The sequence below is a fragment of the Dendrobates tinctorius genome, unplaced genomic scaffold (genome assembly GCF_039654945.1).
Source record: "Dendrobates tinctorius isolate UK_male_01 unplaced genomic scaffold, ASM3965494v1 ptg000044l, whole genome shotgun sequence".
NCBI classification, from domain to species: domain Eukaryota; kingdom Metazoa; phylum Chordata; class Amphibia; order Anura; family Dendrobatidae; genus Dendrobates; species Dendrobates tinctorius.
The window spans coordinates 15,460,861-15,484,241 of NW_027361712.1; the positions used below are offsets into that span (position 1 = coordinate 15,460,861).

The 23,381-nt window shown below is 40.6% G+C and overlaps 2 protein-coding genes across 2 annotated transcripts in view; both read right to left on the reverse strand.

Moving 5' to 3' along the window:
* Positions 1-2,387: 2,387 nt before the first annotated feature.
* Positions 2,388-6,869, reverse strand: LOC141089195 (GMP reductase 2-like). The gene is made up of 5 exons (XM_073575529.1): positions 6,788-6,869; positions 6,599-6,705; positions 5,619-5,661; positions 3,330-3,489; positions 2,388-3,244 (listed from the first exon to the last, which is right to left on the reverse strand). The coding sequence occupies exons 1-5, from the start codon at positions 6,867-6,869 to the stop codon at positions 3,058-3,060; spliced, it is 579 nt and encodes a 192-aa protein (XP_073431630.1). The 3' UTR covers positions 2,388-3,057.
* Positions 6,870-8,200: 1,331 nt separating this feature from the next.
* The window catches only part of LOC141089074 (GMP reductase 2), a 30,798-nt gene continuing 15,617 nt past the window's right edge, over positions 8,201-23,381 (reverse strand). Inside the window, exons 4-10 of the mRNA XM_073575354.1 lie at positions 22,114-22,197; positions 21,832-22,005; positions 21,657-21,738; positions 12,412-12,518; positions 11,432-11,474; positions 9,143-9,302; positions 8,201-9,057 (exon numbers count right to left, since the gene is read on the reverse strand). Of these exons, the coding sequence (XP_073431455.1) occupies positions 8,871-9,057; positions 9,143-9,302; positions 11,432-11,474; positions 12,412-12,518; positions 21,657-21,738; positions 21,832-22,005; positions 22,114-22,197 (837 nt within the window). The 3' untranslated portion in view covers positions 8,201-8,870. The remainder of the gene's footprint in view (positions 9,058-9,142; positions 9,303-11,431; positions 11,475-12,411; positions 12,519-21,656; positions 21,739-21,831; positions 22,006-22,113; positions 22,198-23,381) is intronic.

Here is a 23,381-nt window from a genome sequence, read left to right on the forward strand (position 1 = left end):
TTCTAGCGATTTTTTTGCTCCGTCTCTGCAAACTCCTTCCCCATTATCCTGAGGTGTTTCCCCTCCATTTTATCCATTATATAGCACTATAGTGGTCATTTTGTAATTCCGATTTTTTTCTCCCATTGACTTGCATTTATATCGGAAATCGGAAATTCCGATAGCCGATATTTTTTCAATATCGGAAATCGGAATTCCGATACGATATCAGGCAATATCGCTCATCCCAACTAGTCAGGCCTTTATAAACCTTTGTTCTTTTACAGTACTGTAAAATACTTGCTAGCGTCTCATTTAGCGAGATCTTCCAGCTTTTCACTATTATCACAGGCAATATTAGTGGTGAACATATGTGATAACAGCGCCACCAGTTGGTAACTAGTGATAAATGCTTTGGAAGTGGCTGCTCCTGTAGTCAAGTTTATAAAATTCCATATACTTAAAGGTGTTTTCCACTCACAGCAAATTGGACCTCCAACACTGGCTGGCATGTAAAATAATAAAGTCACCTGGTAGTCCTCCTAATCTCCAGCACTGGGACTCCAGCCTTCTGCTCTGGAGTCTGCGGTGGCTCATTTATTACCACTGCTGCCTTGCAGCACTGGCGTCCTGGGTTCCAATCTCACCAAGGACAACAACTACGTGGAGTTTGTATGTTCCCCCCATGTTTGTGTGGGTTTCCTCCGGGTTCTCCGGTTTCCTCACACATTCCAAAGACATACTGATAGGGAATTTAGATTGTGAGCCCCAATGGGGACAGTGATAACATCTGTAAAGTGCAGTGGAATTAATGATGCTAGATAAGTGAGGCAAGTAACTAAAATGCTGCAGTAGTGACATCACCTCGACAGTTCATATCACCCCTGCAGTCAATCACTGAGCATGGCATATTGTACCGGTAGAAGCACTGAGTTCAGTGATTGGCTGCTCTGGAGATGCTTGCTGTCAACATGACCGCTTCAGTCGAAACTGATAAAAGAATAGCAGTGTAAAAACCCTTTAAAGGAGTTGTGTATGGATGGCTGATTTCTTTAAGGGCCCCATACACATTATACTAAAGTCTGCTGAGCAAGCTGATATCAACGGGTTCGGAAGATGTGTATGGGGCCCCGGTTGGCTAATGGTCAGGTGAGCTGGCAATCGTTTCATTTTCAATTGCCAATCGCATTGTTCTCCCTGAGATAGGCTGTCAGCCTGTGGCATTCTCATAGGGAACACAGAAGTGCTCAGCCGAGCGAGTGGCTGTTTTTAGGAGTGTCGGCTGAGATGGCCATAGCATGGCAGGTTCTACCCCCATGTTAACACACCAATCAGCAGAATGAAGGATCCTTTCCATTGCTTACACAGACATAGTGGCTCTCCTGTATGTGCAGTTATCACTAGTACTGCAGCTTAATCCTATTCAGGCTGGAGCACTGCTAACCTTCCTCCCCCTATTCTATTGATTAATAGGGATATGGTACTATAAAGTGAGTGCAAAAATTAATAAACAGATCTTATAGTCCTGATAAGGCTGGAAGTTTCACTGCCTAACAGTAAATAGCATTTTAGTAGTAGTCCAATTCTATCAACAGAAAGTACGGCACAGGGATCCATCCAATTTAACTTCAAAAAGGAAGTTTTCTTTAACAATGTTCAATCATGGTAACAATTAAACTATATGCAACTTTTTAATATACCATATTTTGTGTTTCAATTTGAGCACCATTTTCAAGCTAATTTTTCCAATTGGCTGTCAGTGAATGAGAACCATGTTCACATCCCAGGGCGACAAACCCCAACCAGAAGTTATAAACTCAATAAAAGGGTTTTCCGCATAACAAACACAGATGGCACCATCTCCACGCTGGGGCTACGGTCTCTTGTTTAGGATGCAACAGTGACGTCACGAATACAGCACACATCACTACTTCAGTCAATCACTGGGCTCTGCACTGATGCTGATGTAGAAGGACGAGTCGTTGCTCTCAGCTTTTGGCTTCAGAAGTGAGGTGTGCTGTAGTTGTAACGTCACCGCTGCAGCTAAAACAAAGAGATCAAAGCAGCATCGGGAATCCAGCGCTTCAGTGAGAGGAGGGATGGTGGAAAGGTAAGTAATTATTACAGTTTCCTATTGTTCGAGAGCTACTTTTTTCAAAGTGTAAAACCTCTTTAAAAGCGGGCCCTGGTTACATCACTGTGTGACATTATTATAGATGACAAGTCATCAAGTCAGAAAGTAAACACTGCAGCAGGAGATCCATTGAGCCCAGTAATGTGGAATTAGGGGGATGTTAAATGAAGTAAGGTATGGTAGTATATTAATATATGACTTATTACATTTCCTAAAAACAGGCCTTAAAATACTAAAAGCCTGTAAAAAAAAAACTACTAGCAATCATTAGAAGTCTATTGACTTAAGAAGTTTTTTATTTGCAGATAATTTCCTGTACATGTGCCGTAACAAACAAGACTACAGGCGCCATCTTTACAGAAATAAAATGTTTTTAATTAAAATGTAGTCTTAAATTAATTCTAACATTTAAAGCACATAAAGCGAATAAATAGCCTGTACTGCTGGAATAGTCAGCAATAGTAATTGGCCCCTGCACATTGTAAAACTTACACTGTAGATAACCTTATGGAAATGTGAGCCTTTCAGACCAGATGTGGAATGCAAGACGTGTGTGTGCCCATGAATCGGCAAGCAGCAGTAGGCATAGATGTGAATGATTAGTGGCATCATATATACGATTTAGTTAAAAGACTTAATGTGAACCTGTCACACTGAACATGATGCTTTATCTTCTGGGCAAATTCATACATTGTTTTGTGTGAAAAACATAACAAATTGATTTTCTGTGCTCCCTATTACCTTAGTACAGTGGGCAGTCCTAATCAGTAAGTGACAGCTATCTCCGTTACCAGGAATGGCTAACAATCATTCTGTAATGACCACCCAATGAACTCATAAGCCGGGATCTCTTTTACGATCTCTATGCTACCCGAAGATAGAGCATCATGTTCAATGTAACCAGTTCTCTTTAAATTAAGAACCACCTAATAAATAGATTACACTCATGGGTTGCTAAAGATGGGGTTAAGTTGTTGGGTCACTCTGATAAAGGTTGTTCTTCGGCTTAGCTCCTTTAGCTTGGCGGCACCTACGTAGGTGCAAGTGGAACGAATTCCTCCAAGTACGTCTTTAATGGTATCTTCCACATCTCCTCGGTAAGGGACCTCCACGGTTTTTCCCTCAGAAGCTCTAGATGTAAGCAACAAATTTAGAAGGTTTTACATCTTTTTGGTTCAAGTGTAAAATCACACCGGTAAAGGAATGTAATGTCTACCTATACTCTGCCACTCCGCCAGCATGCTTCTTCATTGCCGTTTCTGAACTCATGCCATAGAATAATTTATACTTCTTCCCATTCTTCTCAATGGTTTCACCTCCAGACTCAGTGTGACCTGATAGCATGCCCCCCAGCATTACAAAGTCGGCTCCAGCTCCTAAAACAAAAAATCTGAACATTTTTTTTGTCTTTATTGAAGCATATATTAAACATGTAGACCTCACTGGGGGTAACCGTAAACCCCTTCAGGACTAGACCATTTTCCATCTTCGTGCGTTCATTTTTTTTCTCCCTACTTTGAAGTGACTTGATTCTTTAGGTCTACAGTGACCCAAACTTGTATATACAGCTCTGGCAAAAATTAAGAGACCACCACATCAAATCCCTGTCATGGGCAGCCCATTCTCCAGACCTGAACCCCAGTGAAAACCTCTGGAATGTAATGAAGAGGATGACGGATAGTCACAAGCCTTCAAACAAAGAAGAACTGCTTAAATTTTTGCACCAGAAGCAGTGTGAAAGACTGGTGGAAAGCATGCCAAGACGCATGAAAGCTGTGATTAAAAATCATGGTTATTCCACAAAATATTAATTTCTGAACTCTTCCTGAGTTAAAACATTAGTATTGTTGTTTCTAAATGATCATGAACTTGTTTTCTTTGCATTATTTGAGGTCTGAAAGCACTGTTTTGTTTTAATTTTGACCATTTCTCCTTTGCAGAAAAAAATTTACAAAATTTATTGCTTGGAAATTCGGAGACATGTTGTCAGAAGTTTGTAGACAAAAATAATAATTTACATTTTACTCAAAAATAAACCTATAAAGAGAAAAATCAGACAAACTGCACATTTGAAAGCGGTCTCTTAATTTGTGCCAGAGCTGTATGTGTTTTCATTAAATAGTCAAACAAATTAAGAAATTATAAATAATCTAGCAATACATAATATATAATTGATCAAGAAAGGCTGAACTTGATTGACCTATGATTGTTTTCAATCTATGCAACGATGCAAAAAAAAACACACATTTGGTTTGTGTCACCAAATTCCAAGGTCAGTAACAGTTCAATTTTTCTATTGTTAGAATTATATGATGGCTTGTATTTTGCTAGGCAGGCTGATGAATTTGCCTGATATTTTTTGAACAGTTTTTATTGCATTTGTTGGAGGAGACGTAAATTGCCTCATGACTACTTAGGACAGCAAAGCGCTACAAGAGGTAAAACAAATACTTTAAAAATATTTCTCTCAAGACTGAAGATATTGATGTAATAAAAAATGTTTACATAAGCCGATTAACACTAAGACCTGAAAGCATTCACTATAAACAAGTGTTTTGCAAGCATTTTTCGCTTGCGGAATGCTTGCGCATCCCAAGCGATTAGCATCGCTTGGAAATGTGATAGGATGTTAAAAATAATAAAAAAAAATAAAAAATATTGTTATTCTCACCTTCCGACGGCCCCCGATCTGCTCTGTGGCGCTCCCGGTATCTTCCAGTAATGCTTTGCGTGAAGGACCTGAGATGACATCACGCTCGCGAGAGCGCAACATCATCAGCGGTCATTCGTGCAAAGCATTACTGGGACCGGAAGATGCCGGGAGCGTGTTGAGAGGCGGGAAGGACTTTGGGGGCTACCGGAGGGTGATTATATCTCTATTTTTTATTTTTATTCTTTTTTTTACAGGATTATGGTACCCAGGGCCTGGAGGAGAGTCTGCTCTCCTCCAGGCCCTGGGTACGATGCGCACATGATCCGCTTACTTTGCGCATGGTGGGCATAGCCATATGCGGAAAGTGAGAGGATCAATGCATTTCTATGGGTGTGGAATCGCCGCGATTCCGCAAAAAGAATGAGCATGCTGCGTATTTTTCCGCTATACGATTCCGCAGTGGAAAAATCCGCATCATTAGCACAGCATTGCGGAATCCCATAGGATTGCATGGGATGCGTTTTCACGGCGATTCCGCAACGTAAAAACACCGCGAAAACGCAAAAAGAACGCAACTTGTGTACACAGCCTCAATCTTTTCCCATTAAACTACTTATCAATCTGCTCCGCTCTTCAACCTCTATCAAATACTGGAGTTAGGAGAGATTAATATTAAAGATCGTATGTCTGACTTGGTATTGCCAACTACTTAGATTAAAGGCAGAACAATGAATAACCCATCAAGGCAAAAGCCTACTATAACGTTTAGCTAGTCGTTGCAAATAAAGAAATAAATATGAACGTCAGAAATTATTTATTAAGTGTATCCCTTGATCAGGTTTAGAAACTTACCAAAAGCCTTGGCCACATCCCCCGGACAAGTGCAACCTCCATCCTGAAAAAGAGAAAATATCATGCTCTCAATATTTCACTTTTTATGTAAAATGGTGGTCCAATATTTTTTTTATTTGTCCCTAACCTTTCCCTGCAATGTAGGCAGACTTGTACTATACTTAGATTAAACCTTGCGGCAATGTTATATGCCCTGGTCTCCATAGGTCGTGACACCACTCTAGTGAGGTTGCATATACAGCCCACATGGCTTTCATCATCAGGGAGTGCGCTCCTCACTCTTTCATATACGTAAGAAGAGTGATATACTGCAGGATGGGGCCGAGAGGAACGATGTACTGAAGAATGGGGCTCACTTCCAAAAGTGGACACAAGTGGCAAGCAACAAGAAATTTAGGAGGGATACAATGGCTGTATGGAAATGATTTTTTTCACTTGAAAAAGAAGCTAGTCCAACAATGAAATGAGTTGTGGAAATAAAAACCGTTCAACTCATCTTGGTCCAAGGATTCTTTATTACAGCAGCACAGCCTGATCTAGATGACTCCCACTGGTAATGACTGCTTTCATTTATAATAATCTCTGGAGGCAGATTCTCATGCAGATCAGTGTCCAGGCCATAGATTAGAAAAGCTAATTTAGATATAAGAAAAACTGGATTTATCTGGAATCAAACATCAGATTGCAGATATCAAGGTATCATGTTATTCCTATGACCTACATGGCCATACAGACGGCTTAGGAGGGGTGATCCTACTGACAATTTACCTTTAAGTAGTTCTGCTTTGATCATTTATGTACAGTAGCTACAAAATCCTGCAGGTGAACACAGTCCTTGTCTTTGCTCCTTTATATCCTGGTAATGGACGTTCCTTTGTTTTCATAAACGATTTTTACCGTCGGTGTTTTTATTCTCACCTCCTACATAGATCTATACTCCGTGTATAGAAATGGATAATTTGGCGTATATTTCTACTAACCGATATAATATGGCCATTTAGTCCATGAGCAGCATCTGCACACTCAATCACAGCACTCAGTTGTGGATATCCAACTCCTGTCTTCTTGCGGGTTGTACAAACAGAACCTAATTAAAAGTTGAATGATATGTGAGACACACACTGACACCACCCTTATACTAACACCTTTAGAAATAAAAAGGTTGTTACTTGAAGAAGCCTTCTTGTGTATTTGCAGCTTATGAATGTCTAGGGACCTTATTGTATGAGCCAGAAAAGCAGATCTGTGCATATGACTGTATTTTTGGTGCACATGTGATCTGACAACACATCGGAAAGCACTCGGACCAAAGATATTCTATTGGGCCATGCACATGTGTGAGTTTGTTTGAGCAAAAAAAGAAATCACTGCATGCATGATTTGCATCCAATATTCGGATTGCACGCAGCCATGTATGTCAATGAGTCTGTGGAAAACGTTGGACTGCACTTGGATGACAACTGAGTGTAGTCCGATTTTCACGGACTGACAGAATGGAGACATTTTTTCCCATCTTATCTTCATCTGAAAAAATCAGATCACGCTATGATTACACTCTGATTAGAATGTGATCAGAGTATGACTAGCATAATTGGACCGATTTTCTCGGATGTAAGGAAATATGGTCACGTGACTCTAGCCATAGAGAGGCTCTCACTTTTTCATATTGACCAAGTCATGCATTGCATGGAACATCTATTTACTTGTTTGCAGTATATAGTCATATCCCAATTTGTTCTAGTTACCTCAAATAATTCACAGTGTTTTATATTGTCAAAGATGTTTTTCACAACAAGTGGAATAATTAACTTTGGTAAATCAGGAGACTAAAAGAAGCAAATGCAGATACAAGACCATAAAATGTCAAAAGTACATGAATTCTACGACGTGGGACATAATTCCCCAATCACATTAAGATTGTGGAGTTTACAGTGCGTTGCGAAAGTATTCGGCCCCCTGGAACTTTTCAACCTTTTCCCACATATCATGCTTCAAACATAAAACTAACAAATGCAAAAGTGTGGTGAAGAATCAACAAGTGGGACACAATTGTGAAGTTGAATGAAATTTATTGGTTATTTTAAATTTTTGTGGAAATTCAAAAACTGAAAAGTGGGGAGTGCAACATATTATTCGGCCCCTTTACTTTCAGTGCAGCAAACTCACACCAGAAGTTCATTGTGGATCTCTGAATGATCTAATGTTGTCCTAAATGACTAATGATGATAACTATAATGCACCTGTGTGTAATCAAGTCTCCGTATAAATGCACCTGCTCTGTGATAGTCTCAGGGTTCTGTTTGATGCACAGATAGTATCATGAAGACCAAGGAGCACAACAGGCAGGTCCGTGATACTGTTGTGGAGAAGTTTAAAGCCGGATTTGGATACAAAATGATTTCCAAAACTTGCAGTAAACACTGCAGCAGGAGATCCATTGAGCCCAGTAATGTGGAATTAGGGGGATGTTAAATGAAGTAAGGTATGGTAGTATATTAATATATGACTTATTACATTTCCTAAAAACAGGCCTTAAAATACTAAAAGCCTGTAAAAAAAAAACTACTAGCAATCATTAGAAGTCTATTGACTTAAGAAGTTTTTTATTTGCAGATAATTTCCTGTACATGTGCCGTAACAAACAAGACTACAGGCGCCATCTTTACAGAAATAAAATGTTTTTAATTAAAATGTAGTCTTAAATTAATTCTAACATTTAAAGCACATAAAGCGAATAAATAGCCTGTACTGCTGGAATAGTCAGCAATAGTAATTGGCCCCTGCACATTGTAAAACTTACACTGTAGATAACCTTATGGAAATGTGAGCCTTTCAGACCAGATGTGGAATGCAAGACGTGTGTGTGCCCATGAATCGGCAAGCAGCAGTAGGCATAGATGTGAATGATTAGTGGCATCATATATACGATTTAGTTAAAAGACTTAATGTGAACCTGTCACACTGAACATGATGCTTTATCTTCTGGGCAAATTCATACATTGTTTTGTGTGAAAAACATAACAAATTGATTTTCTGTGCTCCCTATTACCTTAGTACAGTGGGCAGTCCTAATCAGTAAGTGACAGCTATCTCCGTTACCAGGAATGGCTAACGATCATTCTGTAATGACCACCCAATGAACTCATAAGCCGGGATCTCTTTTACGATCTCTATGCTACCCGAAGATAGAGCATCATGTTCAATGTAACCAGTTCTCTTTAAATTAAGAACCACCTAATAAATAGATTACACTCATGGGTTGCTAAAGATGGGGTTAAGTTGTTGGGTCACTCTGATAAAGGTTGTTCTTCGGCTTAGCTCCTTTAGCTTGGCGGCACCTACGTAGGTGCAAGTGGAACGAATTCCTCCAAGTACGTCTTTAATGGTATCTTCCACATCTCCTCGGTAAGGGACCTCCACGGTTTTTCCCTCAGAAGCTCTAGATGTAAGCAACAAATTTAGAAGGTTTTACATCTTTTTGGTTCAAGTGTAAAATCACACCGGTAAAGGAATGTAATGTCTACCTATACTCTGCCACTCCGCCAGCATGCTTCTTCATTGCCGTTTCTGAACTCATGCCATAGAATAATTTATACTTCTTCCCATTCTTCTCAATGGTTTCACCTCCAGACTCAGTGTGACCTGATAGCATGCCCCCCAGCATTACAAAGTCGGCTCCAGCTCCTAAAACAAAAAATCTGAACATTTTTTTTGTCTTTATTGAAGCATATATTAAACATGTAGACCTCACTGGGGGTAACCGTAAACCCCTTCAGGACTAGACCATTTTCCATCTTCGTGCGTTCATTTTTTTTCTCCCTACTTTGAAGTGACTTGATTCTTTAGGTCTACAGTGACCCAAACTTGTATATACAGCTCTGGCAAAAATTAAGAGACCACCACATCAAATCCCTGTCATGGGCAGCCCATTCTCCAGACCTGAACCCCAGTGAAAACCTCTGGAATGTAATGAAGAGGATGACGGATAGTCACAAGCCTTCAAACAAAGAAGAACTGCTTAAATTTTTGCACCAGAAGCAGTGTGAAAGACTGGTGGAAAGCATGCCAAGACGCATGAAAGCTGTGATTAAAAATCATGGTTATTCCACAAAATATTAATTTCTGAACTCTTCCTGAGTTAAAACATTAGTATTGTTGTTTCTAAATGATCATGAACTTGTTTTCTTTGCATTATTTGAGGTCTGAAAGCACTGTTTTGTTTTAATTTTGACCATTTCTCCTTTGCAGAAAAAAATTTACAAAATTTATTGCTTGGAAATTCGGAGACATGTTGTCAGAAGTTTGTAGACAAAAATAATAATTTACATTTTACTCAAAAATAAACCTATAAAGAGAAAAATCAGACAAACTGCACATTTGAAAGCGGTCTCTTAATTTGTGCCAGAGCTGTATGTGTTTTCATTAAATAGTCAAACAAATTAAGAAATTATAAATAATCTAGCAATACATAATATATAATTGATCAAGAAAGGCTGAACTTGATTGACCTATGATTGTTTTCAATCTATGCAACGATGCAAAAAAAAACACACATTTGGTTTGTGTCACCAAATTCCAAGGTCAGTAACAGTTCAATTTTTCTATTGTTAGAATTATATGATGGCTTGTATTTTGCTAGGCAGGCTGATGAATTTGCCTGATATTTTTTGAACAGTTTTTATTGCATTTGTTGGAGGAGACGTAAATTGCCTCATGACTACTTAGGACAGCAAAGCGCTACAAGAGGTAAAACAAATACTTTAAAAATATTTCTCTCAAGACTGAAGATATTGATGTAATAAAAAATGTTTACATAAGCCGATTAACACTAAGACCTGAAAGCATTCACTATAAACAAGTGTTTTGCAAGCATTTTTCGCTTGCGGAATGCTTGCGCATCCCAAGCGATTAGCATCGCTTGGAAATGTGATAGGATGTTAAAAATAATAAAAAAAAATAAAAAATATTGTTATTCTCACCTTCCGACGGCCCCCGATCTGCTCTGTGGCGCTCCCGGTATCTTCCAGTAATGCTTTGCGTGAAGGACCTGAGATGACATCACGCTCGCGAGAGCGCAACATCATCAGCGGTCATTCGTGCAAAGCATTACTGGGACCGGAAGATGCCGGGAGCGTGTTGAGAGGCGGGAAGGACTTTGGGGGCTACCGGAGGGTGATTATATCTCTATTTTTTATTTTTATTCTTTTTTTTACAGGATTATGGTACCCAGGGCCTGGAGGAGAGTCTGCTCTCCTCCAGGCCCTGGGTACGATGCGCACATGATCCGCTTACTTTGCGCATGGTGGGCATAGCCATATGCGGAAAGTGAGAGGATCAATGCATTTCTATGGGTGTGGAATCGCCGCGATTCCGCAAAAAGAATGAGCATGCTGCGTATTTTTCCGCTATACGATTCCGCAGTGGAAAAATCCGCATCATTAGCACAGCATTGCGGAATCCCATAGGATTGCATGGGATGCGTTTTCACGGCGATTCCGCAACGTAAAAACACCGCGAAAACGCAAAAAGAACGCAACTTGTGTACACAGCCTCAATCTTTTCCCATTAAACTACTTATCAATCTGCTCCGCTCTTCAACCTCTATCAAATACTGGAGTTAGGAGAGATTAATATTAAAGATCGTATGTCTGACTTGGTATTGCCAACTACTTAGATTAAAGGCAGAACAATGAATAACCCATCAAGGCAAAAGCCTACTATAACGTTTAGCTAGTCGTTGCAAATAAAGAAATAAATATGAACGTCAGAAATTATTTATTAAGTGTATCCCTTGATCAGGTTTAGAAACTTACCAAAAGCCTTGGCCACATCCCCCGGACAAGTGCAACCTCCATCCTGAAAAAGAGAAAATATCATGCTCTCAATATTTCACTTTTTATGTAAAATGGTGGTCCAATATTTTTTTTATTTGTCCCTAACCTTTCCCTGCAATGTAGGCAGACTTGTACTATACTTAGATTAAACCTTGCGGCAATGTTATATGCCCTGGTCTCCATAGGTCGTGACACCACTCTAGTGAGGTTGCATATACAGCCCACATGGCTTTCATCATCAGGGAGTGCGCTCCTCACTCTTTCATATACGTAAGAAGAGTGATATACTGCAGGATGGGGCCGAGAGGAACGATGTACTGAAGAATGGGGCTCACTTCCAAAAGTGGACACAAGTGGCAAGCAACAAGAAATTTAGGAGGGATACAATGGCTGTATGGAAATGATTTTTTTCACTTGAAAAAGAAGCTAGTCCAACAATGAAATGAGTTGTGGAAATAAAAACCGTTCAACTCATCTTGGTCCAAGGATTCTTTATTACAGCAGCACAGCCTGATCTAGATGACTCCCACTGGTAATGACTGCTTTCATTTATAATAATCTCTGGAGGCAGATTCTCATGCAGATCAGTGTCCAGGCCATAGATTAGAAAAGCTAATTTAGATATAAGAAAAACTGGATTTATCTGGAATCAAACATCAGATTGCAGATATCAAGGTATCATGTTATTCCTATGACCTACATGGCCATACAGACGGCTTAGGAGGGGTGATCCTACTGACAATTTACCTTTAAGTAGTTCTGCTTTGATCATTTATGTACAGTAGCTACAAAATCCTGCAGGTGAACACAGTCCTTGTCTTTGCTCCTTTATATCCTGGTAATGGACGTTCCTTTGTTTTCATAAACGATTTTTACCGTCGGTGTTTTTATTCTCACCTCCTACATAGATCTATACTCCGTGTATAGAAATGGATAATTTGGCGTATATTTCTACTAACCGATATAATATGGCCATTTAGTCCATGAGCAGCATCTGCACACTCAATCACAGCACTCAGTTGTGGATATCCAACTCCTGTCTTCTTGCGGGTTGTACAAACAGAACCTAATTAAAAGTTGAATGATATGTGAGACACACACTGACACCACCCTTATACTAACACCTTTAGAAATAAAAAGGTTGTTACTTGAAGAAGCCTTCTTGTGTATTTGCAGCTTATGAATGTCTAGGGACCTTATTGTATGAGCCAGAAAAGCAGATCTGTGCATATGACTGTATTTTTGGTGCACATGTGATCTGACAACACATCGGAAAGCACTCGGACCAAAGATATTCTATTGGGCCATGCACATGTGTGAGTTTGTTTGAGCAAAAAAAGAAATCACTGCATGCATGATTTGCATCCAATATTCGGATTGCACGCAGCCATGTATGTCAATGAGTCTGTGGAAAACGTTGGACTGCACTTGGATGACAACTGAGTGTAGTCCGATTTTCACGGACTGACAGAATGGAGACATTTTTTCCCATCTTATCTTCATCTGAAAAAATCAGATCACGCTATGATTACACTCTGATTAGAATGTGATCAGAGTATGACTAGCATAATTGGACCGATTTTCTCGGATGTAAGGAAATATGGTCACGTGACTCTAGCCATAGAGAGGCTCTCACTTTTTCATATTGACCAAGTCATGCATTGCATGGAACATCTATTTACTTGTTTGCAGTATATAGTCATATCCCAATTTGTTCTAGTTACCTCAAATAATTCACAGTGTTTTATATTGTCAAAGATGTTTTTCACAACAAGTGGAATAATTAACTTTGGTAAATCAGGAGACTAAAAGAAGCAAATGCAGATACAAGACCATAAAATGTCAAAAGTACATGAATTCTACGACGTGGGACATAATTCCCCAATCACATTAAGATTGTGGAGTTTACAGTGCGTTGCGAAAGTATTCGGCCCCCTGGAACTTTTCAACCTTTTCCCACATATCATGCTTCAAACATAAAACTAACAAATGCAAAAGTGTGGTGAAGAATCAACAAGTGGGACACAATTGTGAAGTTGAATGAAATTTATTGGTTATTTTAAATTTTTGTGGAAATTCAAAAACTGAAAAGTGGGGAGTGCAACATATTATTCGGCCCCTTTACTTTCAGTGCAGCAAACTCACACCAGAAGTTCATTGTGGATCTCTGAATGATCTAATGTTGTCCTAAATGACTAATGATGATAACTATAATGCACCTGTGTGTAATCAAGTCTCCGTATAAATGCACCTGCTCTGTGATAGTCTCAGGGTTCTGTTTGATGCACAGATAGTATCATGAAGACCAAGGAGCACAACAGGCAGGTCCGTGATACTGTTGTGGAGAAGTTTAAAGCCGGATTTGGATACAAAATGATTTCCAAAACTTTAAACATCCCAATGAGCACTGTGCAAGCGATCATATTGAAATGGAAGGAGTATCATACCAGTGCAAATCTAACAAGACCCGGCTGTCCCTCTAAACTTTCATCACTCTGGATGAACTGCAGAGATCTACAGCTGAGGTGGGACAGTCTGTCTATAGGACAACAATCAGTTGTACACTGCACAAATCTGGCCTTTATGGAAGAGTGGCAAGAAGAAAGCCATTTCTCAAAGATATAAATAAAAAGTGTGTGTCGTTTAACCCCTTAAGGACCAAGCCATTTTGTAGGTTAAAGACCAGGCCTTAATTTTGAAATCGGACCACTGTCACTTTATGTGCTTATAACTCTGGAACGCTTCAACGGATACCACTGATTCTGAGAACGTTTTTTCATGACATATTGTACTTCATGTCAGTGGTAAAATTTCTTCGATATGACTTGTGTTTATTTATGAAAAAAATGAAAATCTGGTGAAAATTTTAAAAAATGTAAAAATTTACAATTGTCAAACTTTTAATTTTTATGCCCTTCAAACAGAGAAATATATCACACAAAATAGTTAAAGAATAACATTTCCAACATGTCTACTTTACATCTGCACAATTTTGGAAACAACTTTTTTTTTCATTAGGAAGTTATAAGGGTTAAAATTTGACCAGCAATTTCTCATTTTTCCAACAAAATTAACAAAAGCATTTTTTTAGGGACCACATCACATTTGAAGTCACTTTAAGGTGCCTATATGCCAGAAAATACCCCAAAGTGACACCATTCTAAGAACAGTACCCCTCAAGGTACTCAAAACCACATTCATGAAGTTTATTAACCCTTCAGGTGCTTCACAAGAAATGAAGCAATGTGGAAGGAAAAAATGAACATTTAACTTTTTTTCACAAAATTTTTACTTTGGACACAATTTTTTTTATTTTCTCAAGGGTATCAAGAGAAAATGAACCACAGAATTTGTTGTGCAATTTCTTCTGAATACGTTGATACCCCATATGTGGTATAAAACTACTATTTGGGTGCACGGTGGGACTTGGAAGGGAAGGAGCACCATTCGACTTTTGCAAAGTAAAATTGGCTGAAATTAGTAGTGGACGCCATGTTGCATTTGAAGAGCCCCTTATATGCCTAAACAGTGGAAACCCCCCACAAGTGACCCCATTTTGAAAACTAGACACCTCCACACTGATGAGGGGCAATACCCCGAAACAGCTGTCTGTGGATGGATACCATGTTTTGGCATAGGTGGTTTCCTTCATTGGAGACTGCCCTTCCCGTGGTTGTTCCTTCCCGGGGAAAGACCTGGCTAGTCATTGCTTGCGTTGAGAAACATGTGATGGTGTCTCCGCGGCTGTTGATTTACATGCTTTTGCATATTTCCCATAAGGGATGGGGGCATTGCTCTAGATCACTGCGTTGAGAAACATGTGATGGTGTCTCCGCAGTGTTGGATGTTGATCTCCATGAGGTCACTCATCCTTATGTTCATAGCCTTTCACTAGGCATTGCTCCTACTAGCCAGTTTCCTACTCCACACTGATGAGGGGCAATACCCCGAAACAGCTGTCTGTGGATGGATACCATGTTTTGGCATAGGTGGTTTCCTTCATTGGAGACTGCCCTTCCCGTGGTTGTTCCTTCCCGGGGAAAGACCTGGCTAGTCATTGCTTGCGTTGAGAAACATGTGATGGTGTCTCCGCGGCTGTTGATTTACATGCTTTTGCATATTTCCCATAAGGGATGGGGGCATTGCTCTAGATCACTGCGTTGAGAAACATGTGATGGTGTCTCCGCAGTGTTGGATGTTGATCTCCATGAGGTCACTCATCCTTATGTTCATAGCCTTTCACTAGGCATTGCTCCTACTAGCCAGTTTCCTACTCCACACTGATGAGGGGCAATACCCCGAAACAGCTGTCTGTGGATGGATACCATGTTTTGGCATAGGTGGTTTCCTTCATTGGAGACTGCCCTTCCCGTGGTTGTTCCTTCCCGGGGAAAGACCTGGCTAGTCATTGCTTGCGTTGAGAAACATGTGATGGTGTCTCCGCGGCTGTTGATTTACATGCTTTTGCATATTTCCCATAAGGGATGGGGGCATTGCTCTAGATCACTGCGTTGAGAAACATGTGATGGTGTCTCCGCAGTGTTGGATGTTGATCTCCATGAGGTCACTCATCCTTATGTTCATATACTTCACAGAAGTTTATGACATCGAGCCGAAAAAATAAATAATCATATTTTTACAACAAAACGTGTTTTACTCCCAAATTTTGCATTTTTAGAAGGATAAAAAGAGAAAATGCACCATACAATTTGTTGTGCAATTTCTGCTGAATTAGATGATACCCCATATGTGGTAGAAAATTGCTATTTGGGCGCACGGTGGGACTTGGAAGGGAAGGAGCACCATTCGAGTTTTGCAAAGTAAAATTGGCTGAAATTATTAGTGGACGCCATGTTGCATTTGAAGAGCCCCTGATATGCCTAAACAGTGGAAACCCCCCACAAGTGACCCCATTTTGAAAACTAGACACCTCAAGGAATTTATCTAGATATGTGGTGAGCATCTTGAACCTCCAGGTGCTTCACAGAAGTTTATGACATTGAGCCGAAAAAATAAATAATCATATTTTTACAACAAAACGTGTGTTTTACTCCCAAATTTTGCATTTTTAGAAGGATAAAAAGAGAAAATGCACCATACAATTTGTTGTGCAATTTCTGCTGAATTAGATGATACCCCATATGTGGTAGAAAATTGCTATTTGGGTGCACGGGGGGACTTGGAAGGGAAGGAGCACCATTCGAGTTTTGCAAAGTAAAATTGGCTGAAATTATTAGTGGACGCCATGTTGCATTTGAAGAGCCCCTGATATGCCTAAACAGTGGAAACCCCCCACAAGTGACCCCATTTTGAAAACTAGACACCTCAAGGAATTTATCTAGATATGTGGTGAGCATCTTGAACCACCAGGTGCTTCACAGAAGTTTATGACATCGAGCCGAAAAAATAAATAATCATATTTTTACAACAAAACGTGTTTTACTCCCAAATTTTGCATTTTTAGAAGGATAAAAAGAGAAAATGCACCATACAATTTGTTGTGCAATTTCTGCTGAATTAGATGATACCCCATATGTGGTAGAAAATTGCTATTTGGGCGCACGGTGGGACTTGGAAGGGAAGGAGCACCATTCGAGTTTTGCAAAGTAAAATTGGCTGAAATTATTAGTGGACGCCATGTTGCATTTGAAGAGCCCCTGATATGCCTAAACAGTGGAAACCCCCCACAAGTGACCCCATTTTGAAAACTAGACACCTCAAGGAATTTATCTAGATATGTGGTGAGCACCTTGAACCTCCAGGTGCTTCACAGAAGTTTATGACATTGAGCCGAAAAAATAAATAATCATATTTTTACAACAAAACGTGTTTTACTCCCAAATTTTGCATTTTTAGAAGGATAAAAAGAGAAAATGCACCATACAATTTGTTGTGCAATTTCTGCTGAATTAGGTGATACCCCATATGTGGTAGAAAATTGCTATTTGGGTGCACGGGGGGACTTGGAAGGGAAGGAGCACCATTCGAGTTTTGCAAAGTAAAATTGGCTGAAATTATTAGTGGACGCCATGTTGCATTTGAAGAGCCCCTGATATGCCTAAACAGTGGAAACCCCCCACAAGTGACCCCATTTTGAAAACTAGACACCTCAAGGAATTTATCTAGATATGTGGTGAGCACCTTGAACCTCCAGGTGCTTCACAGAAGTTTATGACATTGAGCCGAAAAAATAAATAATCATATTTTTACCACAAAACGTGTTTTACTCCCAAATTTTGCATTTTTAGAAGGATAAAAAGAGAAAATGCACTTTACAATTTATTGTGCAATTTCTCCTGAATAAGCCAATACCCCATATGTGGTGGAAAATTACTATTTGGGTGCACTGTGCGGCTTGGAAGGGAAGGAGCACCATTCGACTTTTGCAAAGAAATACCGTAAAAAGTCAATTGGCAGAAGGTGGCAAGGGTAAAAACAAAAAAATTCCAGTTATTCTAGGGATGTATGGTAGCGATGGAAACATTCCCTAATGCAGAGGCCAGGCTTATCAGGGCATGTGTTACACTGGTAAATGGTTTCCCTTCTAACTCCATCTTTATAACACACCCTGCATCTCTTTTGGGGTCGGCCTTTTTTGGCTGTCGGTGGAACTTGTGAGGGAAAATGCTGACCGGGTATTATTCTGCTGGCCTTGCTGGATAATTCTCCCCCCACCCTCCCTTGGACTCCAAATATCAAATTTTTTATTACTTTTTCCAGGAACTCAAGGTAAGATCCTTGATTCCCACTTTTTGGGTACAGTACAAATGAATTGTATAGGGCCACTTGGATTAGGTGCATAGCAAGTTTTTTATACCATACGCGAGACTTGCGAACAGCGCTGTAGGGCTGCAGCATCTGATCTGCAAGGTCCACGCCACCCATAAACTTATTGTAGTCTTGAATACAGACAGGCTTCTGGGCAGACGAACTTGTGCCACGCACAGGGACTTGGCTGCTTCTGTCAGCATGGATTGATGACAACATGAGGACATCTTTTTTGTCTCGAAATTTGACAAGCAGCATGTCCTCATTACAGAGTGACTTATTTTCGCCTGTCTTTAATTTTTGGGAGACAAAAGTCTTGGGCAACTCTCTTTGGTTCCGGCATATGGTTCCACAGGACACGGTTTTTTTGGCAGACAGGCACCTGAACAGGGGTACACTTGTATAAGAAATATCTATGTACAAGTTGTACCCTTTATCTAAAAGGGGATGGACCAGGTCCCACACAATTTTCCCAGCTGTATTTAGGGAGGGGGGGGCATTCGGGAGGAACAATCTTGGAGTCTTTCCCCTCATACACACGGAATTTGTGTGTGTAGCCAGAGTCGCTTTCACACAACTTATATATTTTCAGTCCGAATCGGGACCTTTTATTTGGCAAGTACTGCTTGAAATGCAGCCTGCCCTTGAAAAGGACCAGGGACTCGTCCACACAGATATTTTTTTCGGGGGTATATGTCTGGGAAAATTTATTGTTAAAATAATTTATTAGGGGCCTGACTTTGTAAAGTCAGTCATAGCTGGGGTCATTGGGAGGAAGGCAATTTGCATTTTCTGCGAAATGTAGAAATCGCAGAATGCTCTCAAATCGTCGCCGGGCCATTACCTCTCTGAACATAGGGGTGTCGTACAGGACATCAGTTGACCAATATGATCTGAGAGTGGGTTTCTTTATCAGACCCATATTGAGAAAAAGGCCAAAAAATTTTACAATATCCGGCAAATCAACAGGTTTCCAGTTACTACCTTTGGAGTAGTTCGATGTGGGGTTGCCAGCAATGAATTGAGCAGCATACAAATTGGTCTGCTCAATCATTAAATTTAATAATTCTTCAGAGAAGAAAATTTTAAAAAAATCTACCTCCCTAAATCCAGCAGTGTCCACATGGACGCCCGTGGCAGAAATAAATTCTGGCACGCACGGAGTGTAGGATTCTGTGGGCACCCAATCATTTGCAGCGGCAGTAGCGCTAGCACGTTCTCGCCCACTGCGCTGTTGCTGATTTTCGTCGTCGCTAGAACTAGCGGACGAGGACGACATCTGCAAAAACTGCTCGTCCGTTTCACTGGCGCTGTCTGTATCCGAACGGATCATGGCGTAAGCCTCATCTGCTGAATACATATGTGCAGCCATTTCAATCTCCGTCTCTCTCTTTCTCCCTCTCTATATATATACTGAATATATGTATTATATATATATATGACAGAGGAGATGGGAGGACAGACAGACCGACTGACAGGAAGACTGGGGTGACGCTGGGAGTGGGATAAAAATTGATTCTGAATTCCACACAGGTCTCTCAGGTTCTAACAGCAGCACAGCTCCAATCTCTAACAATGTCACAGACAGAGTGACAAGATGTAGCTGTGCTGCTGTTTCCCGCATTTGATACACTGCTGTGATTGGATAGTTACAGTTACTATCCAATCACAGCATTCAGAGATGCAGAGACGCTGTCATTGGTCCCTGCATCTCTTCACTGTCCTCCAAATGACGTGATCGTTCATGATCAGGCATCAGTAGGGTTAATCAGTCAGGGGGCGGTGCTCAGCACTCCCTGGCTGTTCCAATACCACCCCCCAGCTCTCACAGCAGCAGGTCAGCAACTTTCATTTTCACTTTCTCCTCCGTTCTGGCAGGAGATCAGCATTTCCTAACAGATCACACTGTGTTTGGTCAGTCAGATTGACTGACCAATCACAGCTCTCTGGGTGCGGGGACCGACTGCAAGGGTCCCTGCACCCCTTGCTGTGCCTGTCAGCTGTCATAGACAGCTGTCGGCACTTAACTGTCACTGCTTGTTTACAGGCAGTGACAGTTCAAAGGCATGACGTGCATAGTCCGTCCTGGTGCAGGAAGTTACCTCCTGCTCTGACGGACTGTACACGTCAATAGACATTAAGGGGTTAAAGTTTGCAACAAGCCACCTGGGAGACACACCAAACATGTGGAAGAAGGTGCTCTGGTCAGATGAAACGAAAATCGAACTTTTTGGCAACAATGCCAAACGATATGCTTGGCATAAAGGCAACACAGCTCATCACCCTGAACACACCGTCCCCACTGTCAAACATGGTGGTGGCAGCATCATGGATTGGCCTGCTTTTCCCCAGCAGGGACAGGGAAGATGGTTAAAATTGATGGGACTACCCCAAGCGACTTGCAGGTGTAATCGCAGCAAAAGGTGGCGCAACAAAGTATTAAATTAAAGGGGCCGAAAAATATTGCACGCCCCACTTTTCAGTTTTTGAATTTCACCAAAAATTTAAAATAACCAATAAATTTCATTCAACTTCATAGTTGTGTCCCACTTGTTGTTGATTCTTCACAAAAACTTTACATTTGGTATCTTTGAAGCATGATATGTGGGGAAAAGGTTGAAAAGTTCCAGGGGGCCAAATACTTTCGCAAGGCACTGTAAATATCAAATCAAAAGAAATGATAAGTGATAAGTATAAGTTTAATGCATATACAATATCTAAGATTAGGAGAATAAATACATCCAGCTAAAAAATTTTTTTAGAAGTGCCAACAGTTATTAAAAAAAAACAAACTATTGCAAATGACATATTAGTGTACAGTATTTGAAGTTCTCCAACCCTCATAAACTTAAGGGCCTGTCACACTAAGCGACATCGCTAGCAATATCACTGGTTTTTGTGACGTTATAGGGATATTGCTAGCGATATCGCTATGTCTGATACTTACCTCCGACAGCTCCCCCGCTGGTTATCGCTGATCACGCGAGAACGTCCTGAGCCGTTTCTCGTCGTCAGCTTCCTGCTGTGACGACGAGCGACGCGTGGACGCGGGCAGGAGGATGCAGGATCGCCTCGTCTGACAGGCAAGTAGCGACCGCCGACCCCTGCTATGTCGCTGGTGAGATCTGCCTGTGTGGCAGCTCACTAGCGACCACTTAGCGATGCACCAGCGATCCTGACCGCGTCATATCATTGTCGGGATCGCTGGTACATCGCTAAGTGTGACAGTACCTTTAGCGTCAGCCACTTGAAATGATTGTTTGTCCAAAGCAGTTTATCAGGTAATGCAAGTTGTAAATTTGAAGGAAAAAAGAGTCACGCATACATGTGAGTTATTGTTGCCAGCGCACCATTGTATTTATTTCTTGGAGCATCTAGTACTTCCAGATTGATTCATTTACCTTTTTTCACAGTTAGAATATTAAACTGACAGTACCTGGCCCTATTCCGACCTTGATTATATCAGCGCCTGAAAGGATTAATTCCTCAACCATTTCTCCAGTGACAACGTTCCCAGCCTGAAGATATAAGTCATATGTCAATAAATGGAAGACTAGAAAAATAAAGCCTTGTCAGCAACGAACACGAGAGACCACATTGTGTGTTCTTACCATGATTGTGTGCTTGGGAAACCTTGCTCTTACATCTTTTACGTGCTGGACAAACTGCTCAGAATATCCATTAGCTACATCAAGGCAGATGTAACGAATCTGCGGGACAGCCGATAAAACCGCCTCTAGATGCAGAAAGTCAGATTGGCCAGTACCTGCGCTTGCAGCCACATTCTACGGGACATGAGAACATTTGATAAGAAAATCGGAGGTCTAGTAGACGACTATGGGAGAAAATGTGCTGGTAGAAGAGCTAGTGAACTATGGAAAACTATGACTTACATCAAGACATTCTGCAGAGGTGGCAGCAAATTCCTTCCATTCTTCAACTGAGTAGTGCTTATGTACCGCTGTGAAGAGAGAAAACTGAAAGGAAACCAAAATTAGAAATAATCTTATATTCTGCCTATTCAGAAGTAACAATGCAACTTCAGATCTGCTCTGGTATATAGCTGTGCCAGTCGCCTGGTTACCCTGTACACTTTGGCAACCTCAAATGGATGAAATACTCAAATAAAATCACAAATTGAAAAATTAAGGGGTCACTCTTGCAATAATCATTGAGCTCTTGGCTAAGGTCATTAAAAAGCCATTGTCAAAAACTCAGACTCATCTGATGGCCGGAGCCATGTCTAACAAAATCGTAAGTATTTTATTTATCTTAAATGCCTTTATTAAAGACCAATAACAAGAAATGGGGGCAGGTCTTTGTCTTTCTTCTCCTGCTCTCCTGTCTGTCAAACTGCTTGTAGACATAACATAGGGGCAGGCCGCCAGTCAGGACAGTCAACCTACTGGACAAGTGAGGGAAAAAGAAGTTCCAACATCTTCGAGTGCGAACAGAAAATAGACCGCCCGCTCAAAACCAGTGGATGGCAAGACTCCTGGAGAATCAGAACAGTTTATGGACACATTAGAATGCTATATGTACTAAAAGCAGGTTTAACTTTTTGTGAAGACTGACGTCACCAAGTTCATGCTCCTACTCTGGTTTTGGCAAGTACACATTAAAGAGGATCTGTCACTTCGTCATAAAAGGCCAATTTTCACATGTTACATTTCTGCTGATCCCAAATATTTTTTTGTCTTTTACCCATCATACAGTTGCAGGGATATGGGCCTTTTTATTCAGTACTAATTTTTATAGTCTTTGCCAAAGATGCTCTGCTTACAAGGTAATAATGCAAAGCAGCCTAAAGACACGACCCAAAGAATGCTGTGAGCTACGCCCTCTTGATAAAGACCATAACAATTAGTACAGAACAAAAGGGCCCATATCTTCCAAACCGTGCGGCAGATTATAAAAAAAAAAAGAGGGAAAGCATGGAATACTTGGGGAAGTGGTGGGGATAAAATAGGAGCAAACACTCAACCCTTTTGACCTAGTAACAGGTCCTTTTTAAATTTCATTTACTCAAATAGTACAGATATGGAGATCCCCTGCTGTCCACTACCATGCCAAAGCTGAAGTCCATGCTGCTACAACACCAGAGCAGCACTGTCCTGAGCACATCAGTATAATTATTTGATACATTGCTGATTTTGCAAGT